This window comes from Eupeodes corollae, chromosome 3 (assembly GCF_945859685.1).
Source record: "Eupeodes corollae chromosome 3, idEupCoro1.1, whole genome shotgun sequence".
In the NCBI taxonomy this organism is placed as follows: Eukaryota; Metazoa; Arthropoda; class Insecta; order Diptera; family Syrphidae; genus Eupeodes; species Eupeodes corollae.
In genome coordinates, this window is record NC_079149.1 from 1318704 (window position 1) to 1332849 (window position 14146).

The 14146-nt window shown below is 34.9% G+C and overlaps 2 protein-coding genes across 2 annotated transcripts in view; one reads left to right on the forward strand and one right to left on the reverse strand.

Annotated features, from left to right (window-relative positions):
- Positions 1-14146, reverse strand: part of LOC129949191 (uncharacterized) — a 126440-nt gene that overhangs the window by 5251 nt on the left and 107043 nt on the right. Inside the window, exons 4-6 of the mRNA XM_056060479.1 lie at positions 12129-12313; positions 6005-6227; positions 5686-5778 (exon numbers count right to left, since the gene is read on the reverse strand). Of these exons, the coding sequence (XP_055916454.1) occupies positions 5686-5778; positions 6005-6227; positions 12129-12313 (501 nt within the window). The remainder of the gene's footprint in view (positions 1-5685; positions 5779-6004; positions 6228-12128; positions 12314-14146) is intronic.
- Positions 13293-13874, forward strand: LOC129949193 (probable salivary secreted peptide). Its single transcript, XM_056060480.1, has 2 exons — positions 13293-13513; positions 13602-13874. The coding sequence occupies exons 1-2, from the start codon at positions 13337-13339 to the stop codon at positions 13776-13778; spliced, it is 354 nt and encodes a 117-aa protein (XP_055916455.1). The 5' UTR covers positions 13293-13336; the 3' UTR covers positions 13779-13874.

Genomic DNA, 14146 nt, shown 5'->3' on the forward strand with positions numbered 1-14146 from the left:
GGCTTCCCTCTTCTAGATCCTACGCCATCAGCAAGGACAAACAACAACAACAACTAATCCCTCTTTGTTCCTGTATACTGTCTATCTTGTTCAGTCTTAATGTTAAATAAACGGCAGATAGAGAATAATGGCAATGACTACGACTATGACCGACAACGACTAGACACTGGGAGAAAATATCGAATCCAGGAGCATTGTCTGCTTGTTGATTGCTGTACTGTACCGTACCGCACCGTACCGACCCTGGTGCCAGTGTACAGCAAAATTTCGTTCATCGCAATCATAAATATGACAGAATGGAAGCGAAGTTGAGGAGGTGGAGGAGGGTCAAAAACATTTCTAAGCGTTTTCACCTCATGCCTCTCCCAGGTCCAGACCAACAGCAAAGCAATGTCTTTCATCAAAACAACAACAGGTAGACGACACGGACGTTCAACGTTCCGTATACGTAAAATTTTTGATGTTTGCATTATTTTTGAAAGGGTAACTTATTGTATTGCCCGAACAAAGGGGTTTTCACTCATCAGATTTTTGAATTCACCAAACATCGTTTTCATGTTAAGCTATTGCCGAGTATTGTTGTTGTCTTATAGTAAAATAGGGTTAATTTTAAGATTTATGGACGCACCACTAAGAAGAGAGAAAATTCTTCCATGTGTACGGTACGTATAGTTTGTTCTGGAATGAGTGGAAGGCAGAATGTGGACGGGGGGTTTAACTAGGAAGAAAGATTTGGGAAGAATAAATTTACATTTTGATTGATTATTTATTCAAGGGGTGATTATTCTTTGCATCACTGCCGTGATTGTGACACCAGCACGTCGTCATCGTTGTGTCGTAATCGTAGTCGTCCTAGTCGTCGTCCTTGGCTTCCTCGTGCTCGTCGTCATCGTTTCATCCTCATGCTTGTGCTCGTCGTCTCTAATACTTGTTAGCCTTGTTTTTATCTTTTTATTTTTTAAAAGGATGATGTCTTATAAAGAAATAAACGGTAACGCAGCAATGGAAAATTTCTAGTTGGTAGGGGGTAGGACCTTAAATAAATTGGTAAAAAAGTATACGACCCCGAATATACAAAATCCCAAGAATGTCTTGGATTTTTTGATTTATGTGAGATGGCTGTTTCAAAGGAAATTGAATAAAATCATTTGTTTGTATATGTGTTTGTCACCATCGTGTATGTATTTATAAAATATAGTCACCATTATCACACAGTGGGTGGCAGCAAACAAAACACACACAAAAAACAACGAAGAAAATGTCGACTCTATATGAACTGGGTGAATATTTGAAAATTTATGTTCGTGACATTTGTGTGATTTAGGCAAGACTTTAATTAAAAAAGTCGTGTTTTTTGTTTTTTTTTTCTTTCCGTAAAAAGGTTTTTGATTTTTTAAATCATCAAAGAAGCTTACAGGAATTTATATACGTTTTTTTTCTTATATATTTTTATAGATTGATTGGAGCAAAAACAATGTTTTTTTTGAAGTCTGTAAATGGGTTTGGGAGTCCTTATTTTTGGAGACTCTGCTTTATTGGTTGATACCAAAAATAGATAGGAAATTTTTTGATAAAATTGATGTCTGTAATTTTTTTTTGAAAAATTAAAGCCAGATCAGAACTTTCCACTTCATATGTTTTAAACAGATTAAGGTTAGGATACGTCTCACATTGAAAGCTTACCATTTAGATACCGTTTAACATTTGAAAATGAAAAGTCGAAATTGAAACTTCAAAATTTATAATCTATAATTCTAGTTTAAAAATTTGTCTTGTATGAAGATTTCGAAACGAATTTAGAAGTATTGACTTCCCACTTGAGGTTATTTCATACGTACGATTTTTGACTTTTCTGGGCCTACAAGCAAAATCCATAGTTTATAGAAAGTTTTTGTTTGTCCGTTGAAAGTTCATACTTTAGAGATAACTTTTTTTGTAGGCCATATCTCAAAAACATGTTTTTCAGAACAGATAATAAAACTAAGGTAAGATTATGAAAGGAATTGGTTGACTTCAAATATTTCACGAACCAGTAGGTTAGTTTGTAGGATTCGTGACGTGATGGTTAGTGTGTAGGGCTGTCACGCAAGAGGTCTTTGGTTTTAATCAAATACAAAAACAAAAAGTTTTCCCGGGTACTGCCTCTTGCGAGGAATTGACAAATCCTCCAAGAGTAATTCTTGCCATGAAAAGTGCTTTCTCTAAATAGCCATTCGGATTCGGCTTAGAAAAAAAAACTGTAGGTCCCCTCTAAACCTGGCAACTTTACTCGCACACACAAATAGTTGAGAGCTGTAAGTCACTAGGCCCTAGTTCTCAATGGACTGTTATGCCCCCTAATTAATAGGTTATAGGTTAGCGTTAGATTAAAAGTGTGATGTTTGTGATGGAGAATAGAGGACGCACTCAGTTTAAGTCCTTTACGAAACAGGAGAGACTGATTATGTTAATATGCCTGAGATCGTTTGGAACCTTATAGAAGAATTTTCTAATAATTCTTGCGTTTTTGACCTAGAGCAGGGCTATACAAAGGAGATGAAGAACTGTTTGCTCCTCTTTCTCATCTATACAGCTTCTGCAAAAGTCATTTCAGAATACGCCTAGCCGCGTGAAATGCTTTCCCCTTAGAAAGTGCCCGGTTATGACATTGATTATCGAGCTTATATGCGATCTGCAAGCACTTTCATGGCTTTAAATCTAGTGTAGGCCAGATGTTTTATGTGACCTGACAAGTGGTGATGTTATTCAACCTGGTGTCTGCAGTCTTCATAGCGTCCTGCATTAGCAATAGTTTACATGTAGCGATTGGTATGCCAGCATTAGCTAAACGTTATAGAATGGTTTGTACCATTTCTGGCGAGTTCATCTGCCCTACAATTTCCTGAAATGTCTGCCTGGCCCAGTTGGCCATAAAATGTCGTTCCATCTTCATTAGAGATGATTGGCAGTTATTGACTGTCAAAGAGTTTATAGAAACAGAGTCTAGAGATTTGGTAGTGGCCTGACTAGCTGAGAAAATACGGATATCAGTTGTTGAAATCACATTGATATCAAGAGCTGTTAGGTAGAGTTGGGTGTCCAGTGCCACAAATGGGGATGAAGCGATCCTTTTATACGTAGGAAAGCTGAACCAATAACTTCATCGACTTTAATAAACAGTGTTTTTCTTAACAAAAAAAGCAAAGAACAAATATTTTTCCACTCGTATACTGTAAAGAATAACTTTTTTTTGACATTTTGAGATATCTTACCAAAAATGAACAACTAAAAAAACTGGTTAAACTTCAATAAGGGATTGAATACTTTTCAAAGTCTTAAGCAACAATTTGAAATATTGCACGAAAATAATTTTCATAAAGGCCATCAATGAGACGTTACCAGTGTAGGACGCATCCCATCCTCTTCTGCAAAGGTAAGGACTCACCAACGATGTCCTCAAATTTTAAGAACCTGAACATTTTTACAAATTTCTTATTCGTCAAATTGGAATCATTGCAATGAGAAAAATGTTTAAGATTTTTTAATTCATTCTTATCATCCTGATGTTGACCCTCGTGCAGAATTTATTTACTACAAAAACAAAAACACAAAATATGATGTCCTTGTTAGTCAAAACCTGTACTTTTTGTTGTGAGTTTAAGATACAAAATGTTCTATGTTCAAAATTATGAATAAAATTTTAATGGAACATCTTAAAATTTTACATTTCATTTTTTACCATCATCAAGGCCATAGAAGATTCATAAAAATTCATGAAAAAGTTAGAATCAAATTAAAGTGGGTTACAAAATCAAAACCACAAAGGTGATCTACATTTTTAAATCTTGAACTGATTGCGAGATGCCAAAAATTAAGAAGAAGAAAAACCTTGAACCTTTAAAATTATCCTTTAATTTTAAGTCAACAAATTTGTTTTACGTGAAACAACAAAAATTTAAATACTTTTTCCTCTCGAAACATCAAAGGAAAATCCAAAGTCATATCCATTTCCCGGCTAAAACCAAAATTTATGAAAAACATAAACTTTTCTTAATTAGAAGTCATTATATGATCAAAGAGGCAATTTAAAACAAATAAAAGCAAAAGCCTACGCAAGACTCAAAATGGATGGTGGATGGATGGTTGGATCTTGGATGGATGAATGGATGGATGGATGGTCCTCAAGGAGATAAAAGCGAAAGCCTTGCGGCGGGAATAATTTTAAATGGTCAATTATAATTGAGGGTTTTTAGAGCCTCATACTCTTAATGTTTGCTTTTTGTGCGTTAAAGCCGTCGTCGTCGAGTCGCTCGTCAAGTCGGTCGTCACTCGTCGACGTGTTGCTATATCTTCGTCGTCGGTCGTGTCTTCTTTGTCGTGAGGATGTTGATGGAGTTCCATAACTTTGTTATTATTTGTTGGATGAGTTTATTAGCATTGACTTTGAAGAGGCTCTCAGCTCAAGATTACAAAATAGAATAGATACATTTTCGGTTGAATGGCTTTACTTACAGCTCACTGAAATTTAATCTACTGAGAGTGTTCTTTCTTGCTGTCCTTGACAGAGACAATACCTATATCTATATACAAAAAATTGAAGAATCTAATAAAAAATTGTGACACAACCATCACTCAGGAGTTGTAAAAGCAAGGAGCCTCTATCAAACTGACAAAAAAAAAATGAGATGAAAAACAAAAATACAACACATCCCTTCAGACTTGGGCGCGAAAGTGAAACTGCAGGACATATATACAAGACCTAGTACGTAGTCTCACCACAGGTGGTGGATGGTGGTCCTGACTGTAAAGTTGGAAATTGTATACTTCGTGGGGAGCCATATTGCTAGGTTTTGCTGTGAAAGGTTATCTTGTCATTGATTTAATTGTGGTCGTCTGGGATGTACGCAAAAGAAGCAGCGCAGGACAGGAGGAAGAAATTTAATGATCTGCTACCAATACTATAAGGCTTTATATTATTACAAGGGAATGCTTTTTACGAACCGACCCCAACTCCACCCACTCATCTAATATATTTCGTCGCAAAAACACCACAATTTGCACCAGTGTATGTATACACGAGGGTAATTTATTGTACGAGGATGTATGTCCTTTGGCTGGAAACTTTTGGAATGGAATTTATGGTGACACATTCGAATTTTCTATACCTACTTCATAAACACACAGAATGGTGGGCAAGTTTGGAATTTTTGTAAATTACTCTTTTAAATGACAAGCGTGCAGAGGTGAGATGGGCTCCAAGTTATACGACCGATGCGGTAGGGTCACTGGGGACATTGAAGGCTTTCGACTTGTTATGTTTTATTATACATGCTTATATGAGAGTGAAAGGGGTTAGCAAAAACCGTTTTTAATTAACTTTGGGTTTGAAAAAAAGCTTATATGTAAAACTCCTTAAGGTAAGGTCATTTATGTATATGTACCACAAGAAAACATGAGTAGATTGTATGAACTGCTATTCTTGTACACAAGCTAATAAATTCAAAGGTTTCAAACAATATTAGTATTTTTAAATTGACTTCAACAATGTTTTTACAAAAGCATTAAATGTTCTTTAAACAATTGAAAAACCTTTTCCAACTAATGAAATACAAATCAACCCCTGAGGTTCATCAAAACTTTTGCCTTAATGACAAAATAAATCATCTAACTTTGAGGAAAAAAAAAGTAATATTTATTGTTGTTTACCTTAAGAGACTTCCTGTATGAGATCGATATGTTGGTGGTGGTGAACTTCCTCGCACAACTCCATTCTGTCTGTCACGGTCCAGAAGCAAAAGTCTGAAAGAAAACAAATTCAACCACACAAAAGTTTATTAATGTGCCGGAAATATTAAATGCTTTTGTTTATGGGTGTTGCTTTCTATAGCAACTGCTTTAAGGACATTTTCGGATGGAACGCAAGACTTGTGGAAAGCCACATGCAATTTATCAGTTATGCCTTTTTCTTGTTAGGCCAATATTTATATCCACCCATTGGAAAATAAAATTCTATAGTTATACTAACCTGAGCCGATATTCCTGCATACTGGCCTGATACGATGGCGGTGGTGGTCTATGTTGAAATTCAGGATACAAAAGGCCATGTGGTGCACCACCGCCGCGACTGCATGGCCTTCGACCACAACGTCCGAGGTCAACACTGGAACCTAATCCCAAGCAAGGCGGACCACCTGGTGCTGTCAAACGCCATGCAGCACCACTAACTGTTACAAGGACTACACCTACACCTGGAAATATATTTGAAAGGAAGGACAAGAAAAAAATACAACATGAGTTTGGAATTTTCTAGGACGATAATAATTAAGGGTAAATTGGTCTATTGTATTGGTCACATGAGGCTCAGACGACGCGACGTGTGTTTTAATGGCACGACAGAACTTAATGTTGCGAATCGTAACAGGAAGTAATCATTTTTAAGGAAATTGTTCATGCGGTACACAAAGTGGATAGTTAAGTTTGATGTTTTTTACGGTCTCGCGAAAGGATGCGTGCGTGTTGTACGGATAGTTGCATCGGTGGCCGCATGCAATAGCACACGTTTTGGTGGGAGTATATAATAAAGGGGTGAACGCAAAGGAAGCTAAAGAAATTGTACACGTAAAGGACATTTGGAAAACACGACAATTGGCCAAAATGGTATGAAACGACAAAATTCTTCTTGTTTTAGAAAGCAATTCGAAAAGATATATATTTAAACTGTAGTATATGATTAAGGACTATTTAATTTCACTATAAAATAGGTGCTTTAATATTTAGTCAACCCAATGAAAAATAATTAAGATCAATTAAGAACAACATTACAAAAGTCCAAAAATCCAACAAAAATTGGCTTATGCTTAAATTTTTCTTACATTTAAAATTCAGAATCAAAAAGTAGAACAAAAGTAGCCGCGCCGTTTCATTGCTCGTTTATGTACTTTTTCATGATGAAAATGTTGATTTTACAGAATACATTTACAATGACAGTTCGATGATTAGTGAAAGGATGTGTACAAATAATTAAAGTCAAAGTTGTCAAGTCGATAGCAGAAAACAAAAATTTTTCTAAAACGAGTGTTACCTACTTAAACAAAGATTTCAATATTTATTTTAAATAGCAATATTTCTGTGAACCTGTCAAATTCACAACTGTCATCTATGACATTTTTCAAGTAAGAAGGACGCCATTACTAGAATGTAAACGATATGCATGCTTTCACAACGCGAAACCACTCATGTTGAAACTATAAATACAGACATTGATCATTTTTCAATGCCATTAATTAGAAACTTCAAAAACCAATCAGTACTTCAATTACCAATTAGTAAGAAAAACTAACAATTTTCCAAAGTCAATATAACGTTGAAACCTTTTGTTGTCCATGTAATGACTTCTAAAGGAAACCCTAACACGGAGAAATGTATATTTTCTTCAATAGAAATACGAACAACAAAAGTGAAAGTTATATTGATATGGCGGAGCACAACGGAAAACTAATTTTCTACCAACAATTAGATTAAGTACTGAAATGTTGACCGGTTATCCACTCTTCATCTCGGCGGTATTATTATTATTATTGTGGCAGTACACTAACCTTACGTCATACTTGTAGTCGTACAAAACGAACGTGATTACCATGACGATTTTCTATTCGACCACAAAAACTTTGCCCATTTCACTTAATGTTGAGCGCAACAATAGCTAACAATCATAATAACTGATTCCCAAACCTGAATGCTTCTGATGCTTGAATGCTCGCTCCTCCGCCTGCCGTTCCAAAAGCTTCTCAATTTTCTTGAATAGTAGGTACTATGACTACATAGACTTTTGTATATATGAATACAGATTCTTCTTTTTAGTTCATTGAGTTTCGTTGGCTTCCTTTCCTGCAGCGTCTTTTTATTCAATGATAGAGAGTCCTTATTAACGTTGGAAATGCGGAGTACAAAAAAGTTCCACTTTTAACAAAATGTATGGAGCAGCATTCTAAGGACCACCACGATAGTATGCGACAGCAACAAAAAATATCTGTATAGAGAAACTCTTCTTCTTCGAATAGACCATCAAGCGATGATGACGACGAGACGACAATGTTGAGGAAGAGACGTCCGACTTTGGCAGTGGTGAAGGCGACGACGACTACGCCGACGACGATGGCAACGACCGACTTCGAAGGGAGAAAACAGGAAGAACGTTGCCTATTTCTGCATCATGGTGCATCCAAATTATGGGCTTCCTTGTGCCAAGCCAATGCAGATGCAGAATCTTGTGCAGAACAGTTGCAAAGTAGAGGGAGTGCGCACTCATCGAAGCATCCTCAAATTAGTTTAGAGTTTGGAAAATGTCCATTTTCATGGCAGTGCGCTTTAGGGAAATTAATTTTAATTTTTGGTTTTTCCTTTATTGTCAAACCAGTGCACGTAGTTGAGCTTTTTTTTCGGTTTTTTGAAAAATGTTATTTTTTAAAAGTTCTTCCATATAGCCATTGAGAAATTGAAATTGTATATTTATTTTATAAGTGCGGAATTGTATTTATTAAATTTAACTTGAAGAAGATTTGATTGTTAAATCATCATGGTTGGGAATTATGTTATAAGTTTTGTTGCCTTAAATGATGAGGATAACAAAAAAGTAGAAAATACAATCCAATTTTGAAATGGAAGCTTGCTTAGAAGAAGAAGTTTTTTAAGAGGATTAAGCTTAAGAGGAATGCGAGTATAAATTATAGTTATGTTTAACTATGAGCAAGTATTTATAAGACTTAAAAATTTTAATCACTTTGTTAAATTAAGCGATAAAGGCTTGAATACAGAAATTCGTCTGGAATTTGTGTACAACTTTCTTTGAGGAAGAACCTTTTTGTCTCATAGCCATTAAGCATCGAGATCTCCTATAGTTCCACCCAGAATTAACATTATTGAATTTATTGTAAGAAGCGTAGTTTTGTGAACATGAATTCGTACAGGACATTGGAAGGACCTATACTACTTTTTTCAATAAAGTGTTTGCATTTGAGTTGAATCATTTTGAAGTCTCATTATTGCATCTCTTTCCATCTTCATGGTTGAAAAGATAGGCGGAAGTGTGATAGACATTTCGATTTTTTAAAGGTTGCAATTGAGATAAAATTACGCAATGGTAAGAAAATCTTTAAAAAATTGATGAATCCAAAACCATGAATATCGCACAATTTCCAACAAAGCATTGAAAAAACAATGTAGTTAATTAAAAAACAAACAATGTCTCTGACATTTCCTTAACACTTCGAACATTATCTACCAGCATACAATGTTGACACTTTAATTTAACACCAACAATAAAATTCTTTCATTTTTATTAACGTCCCTCTCTTGCAATTTCATGACAGTAAACATTGTGAAACGGTAATTAGCACTATATTAACAGAACACCCATTCATCTGTTCACATGAGTCCATACCGCCACCACAGCCGCCGCTGGCGTTGCTTGTTCGTATATGCGCAGGTATCTTTAATCTTCGTCTTTTGTATTTCTTTTTTTTAATGCGGAAGTCAACTCAAAATCATCCATGTTCCATGATAGTGTTTTGGCCAAAGAACGACTAAGGCTAACTCTATGAACAAAGACGAATCCCAAAAGTCAATACTAATTTTATTGTTAACTATATACCACCACTCTCTCAAAACACTCGTACCTGAGTTAAATACTAAATTTCTCTTTGTAATTTTTAGGGCACATACAATGTAATGCATGAAATAAAAACAAGGGAAAAACAATCAAGTGTGATGCATCCTCAACCTCACCCCAGGCGCTTCTTTTCGACGAGCTACGCCGCCGCTGCTGCTACCGCCCTCTGTGCGCCAACTTGATGGAATCGGGTGTGTGTGAGCTTTTATTGTTTCACGCCAATTTGTTATCCGGGCAACCGTGAAGTGTGCTGATGCACTTCACATCTTTTATTCTCATCGCACAAACGTAGGGTGTTGTTTTGTTTTTGAAGGTTCCCTCCGTGTGTGCGCCATTACTTTTTGTCGTTTTTTTATTTTTTAACGCTAATTTAAGACAAAAGGTGGTAATAAATTTGGAAACACTTTAAAAGCCATGACAGTTTTCTTTTTCGAATGACATGGCCCCTGCTAGGCTGGGCCAGGGGCATTTATCAACGTCAGATCACACAAATTACTGTTAAACATAAATTGTTACATACGCACAATAGTAGTGATCAATTGGGAAATGTTTTTCTTTGTACTGCAATGTCGGCATGGGGATTTTTGCGTCTCGCAAATGAACTAATGCGAAGTAGCAAATTAATTTTCTTAAAGTGACGGAGAATCGTTTGCCCGGGCGCCACTTTTAAAATATTTTTTTCTGTTTTCTACTCAACTTATCGCATGATTGAATAAGTTTGGTGAAAAAGTTTATTCATTTTTTAAAACAGAAGAATTTTTTTAAGCTGTATGGCGCATTTGAGACTTATGGGACCCATTTTTTTGTCATTTTGCACTTTCAAAGTAAATTTTGTATGAATCCCAAACTTGTCCCTTTTGTTTCTACGGCATTAAAAGTAATAATCCATGTAAAGCTCTATGTTGAGCCAGTGGGAATAATCCGGTCTTCCAACGTCATCATGTAACTGACCAGACCATTTCCATCAATTATTTTTACTACTTTATTTCCGAGACAGAATGATAATTATTTTGTTATTTGAAAATTCGCCGCTTCATTGATTGCAGTTGCATTTGCTTCCAAAGGATAAGCCTTATGATGTTCTTTGGTTCTTATTTTTTTGTTGTTGTATTTATTTGTATACCAAACCCAAAAACAACAACAATAAAGTCAACATCAGGGTGAATGATACTCACTCTCGACTCGAGAAGTCCACTCCGCATGGCAAAATGCAAATTTATATCACGGTCGCGAGAAATAAATTAATAAAGCCATACAACAACAACAACGAAAAAATCACAACTTCGATGTGGTTATCCGGTACGGCTCAATTAACTTTGAGCTTTCATCCGGCAGAGTGGATATACATAATCGTTTACTTAAAAAAAAAAAAAACAAATACAAAACAACAACAAGAACAAAATGACCCGCGCTTTTAAAACAACGCGAGGATTTTTAATTGAAATCGGTCAATATGCAGTCGGATATAAAAGGTGAATGGTTTAGGATCTTGTTTGCTTTGTTTTTCAAATTTCCTTCGCCATCATCAGGAAGCTTCGACGACGACTAAGGATGTACTGTATCTGTATAGTGTGTGCATATCTACAATATTTTCGGTCAAAATGTTCAGCGAATATCAGAATTTTTTTGAGTTTTGTTTTCCAGTGAGTTTTTCAAGAGTGAATTCTCTAAAACATTCGAATATGTTGTTGGCTTACTGGAATGTGTTTCCGCTTTTTATTTTCCAACTATTCACTGTTTGTTTTGATTTTGACGGGAGAGAGATGTGGTGTTTCAAAAGGCAAAATAATGTTAGCCCTTGGGAGCGAATTTTTGTACCAACTTTTTTTCGCATATATTTAAACAATGGATTGAATTGTATGGTGGAGAAAAACGCTGTGCTCTATGGACAGAAATGTTCTGATGGAGTTTTTTTTGGTTTCTGTTAAGTCAGTTTATGTTTGCTATTGAATTTAGATTTTCAAGTTCATTAATTGCTATGGGGTTAAGAGCTCGTGGGTAAAAGTATTCTGTTGAATTTTCATTGAAATTCATTTTTATTGGGACTTTTATGTTCATTTGAACTAACTAGTCTATTAGGAATGACAGAAAAAAAGCTTTTAAAAGAACGATTTTTCAATGGGAATCGCGTGGAATTCAATTCAGTTTAAAGAAAACCTTTTAAATGGAATTGATTTTTTTGAATTCTCGTCAAATTTAAAGCAGTGTAACTCTTGAATTGTTTTTTGAAATATTTTAAAGCACTTTTTTCCAAATGACAAATGTAAGATTTATTGTTTCCAATTATCATTCACAGTAAGTTGTGAAAAATTAACGAAAAGCATTCAAACACAAGCACGTCAAACGAATGCTTAACCTATTTACTCGGTTTTACAAATGAGCCTCAATAAGTTGTACAGGTAATTATAATAAATACTGACTGACTTATAGAAATCAATTTTAAGTTTTGCAACATTTTACATAAATAATAGTTATAACTCACCGATCATTAACAACGCTGCTGTTAAATGTGATGATGGCGGACCAGCCAATCCTGTCGCCCCCAGAGCAGCACCCCCAAGAGCGCATGCCACACCACCCAGCGCAACTACAGCAATTAATGCACGTAATGGCGGCCCAGCAAACCATTGACCACAGCATCCTTTCCCCGATCGTTCTGAAGGTGATCTGTAAAAATAAAAATAAATAGTTATTAAAAAATTACAAATCTATATGAAGGCATAAGCAATATTATAGCCAATAATAAATTATTCTGAAATACGATCGGGTTTGTTTTATTTATATTTTTTATTTTCTTTTGTCGATATGGCTTTGAACTACTTTCGATTAGATACTCTATAGATTGTGTTAGGCACGTTGAGCCGCAATTTACGTCGTTTGCATATTAATTTTTTTTCAATGAATAAATTGACATTTGGCGCGCTGTTATTTGTGCTTGCCGCTAATAATGATTAACACGAACACGTAAAATTGTGTACTTTTTGGAAATAGTTCAGTGGTAGTAAGAAAATATTGTCAGGGAGAAAGTTCTAGTTAATAAGTGTTGAATTTTGTTTTTATGGGAAAAATTGCAGTACAAAATGCTGGAAATGACACAACAAGACAGATATCATGTTAATTCAAACATTTGACGTTGTTAAATTAATTATATCAATGCAACTTTAACACCAATGGCAAGTTACCCTGAAAACTAGCGGCGGGAGCGGAAATAGTAACACACGTGCTTTGTATTCCCAAAAGGAAACAAATTCATCTTTCGGGGAAATCCAATTCACATCCAACATTATTATAGCCACTTATAAATAAAGAACAATTAGATGATAAAAAGAAATATTATATGACACTCGTCACAAAAATATCAATCAAAAAATGGCAATAAAAAATTATTGGCAAACATTATTTGATTGAAGAATCTCTCAACAATCTCTTATAATCAATTGAGATAATAAAACTCATCGACTGATAAACTTTAATAATTCCGTAGAAAATGAATGAGCTGGTTTTCGAAATATTCTCTGTTATCGTTTAACTATTGATAAGGATTGGTTATATTTTTTTGGGGTATAAAAGTGAATAAATGTGGAGAAAATCTAACATTTGAATAAATAACTTTTTTCAAGTGAGTCAGCTGGAGTAAATTTAATTTATTTATTATTATTATTAACCTTTTAATTGTTTATTTTTGAAGAAATGAAGACCTTCAGTGTTGTTTTGGTTTTGGTTGCCTTGTTTGCCGTTGGTGGATATTCATTAAATGCCACTTATGGCAATGTTACGAGATATAGCGCAGTGTTGGCCAGGGAGAGGGTTATCAAATTTCCCCGAAATGGACAGTATTTAACCTTTGATGTGGTCTTCCCGAAAAGTGTAAGTACTAAAATAAACTAAACAACTCCACAAATTGATAGAAAAAATTACACAACTAACTCAATAAACAATTCTGTTTCAACTTTAGGGTCAAACAAATAACAAAACCATTGGAGGAATTCGAGTTACCGATCACTTCAATAACAAGACAGGAGCTTATTCCACTTTGTGGTCTGGAGGTCCAGGATTCCGTTTTGCTACTATCAATTTGAAGTCACAATTGAGTCGAGGTATTAACTCAACTGTGGAAATTTACGCTAAATAAGAAATTGAATAAAGTGCATACATAATTTTATTCATAATTTTGAAAAAAGCAGTCCCAGTTTTTCTCAAATAAAATCAGCCAATTATAAAGAAAATATGTTTATGTTTTATTTACTGACTTTGTGTTGAGTAACAATTTAGTTTTTTTGATAAGAAATGGTCATGAATATAAATGATATTTTTGAATGGTGAAAAGTTATGTTAGCCGTGTTTTTTGGTATTCCATATACACCGCCAATCACTAGGATGAGGCCACATATTTTTCAAACCGATTTTCGTTCTTTATACCTGCTGGAAATTTCGTACCAATCAAAATTTACTGCATTTGAGTAGGTAGATATTTTCTTTAAAAAAAGTAATAAAATTAAG

Bases quoted from the DNA above. Each gene is read 5' to 3' on its own strand.
- LOC129949193 (XM_056060480.1), top strand. From the start codon at position 13,337: ATGAAGACCTTCAGTGTTGTTTTGGTTTTGGTTGCCTTGTTTGCCGTT. The intron at 13,514-13,601 runs GTAAGTACTAAA...TTTCAACTTTAG, and splicing joins ATGTGGTCTTCCCGAAAAGT to GGTCAAACAAATAACAAAAC.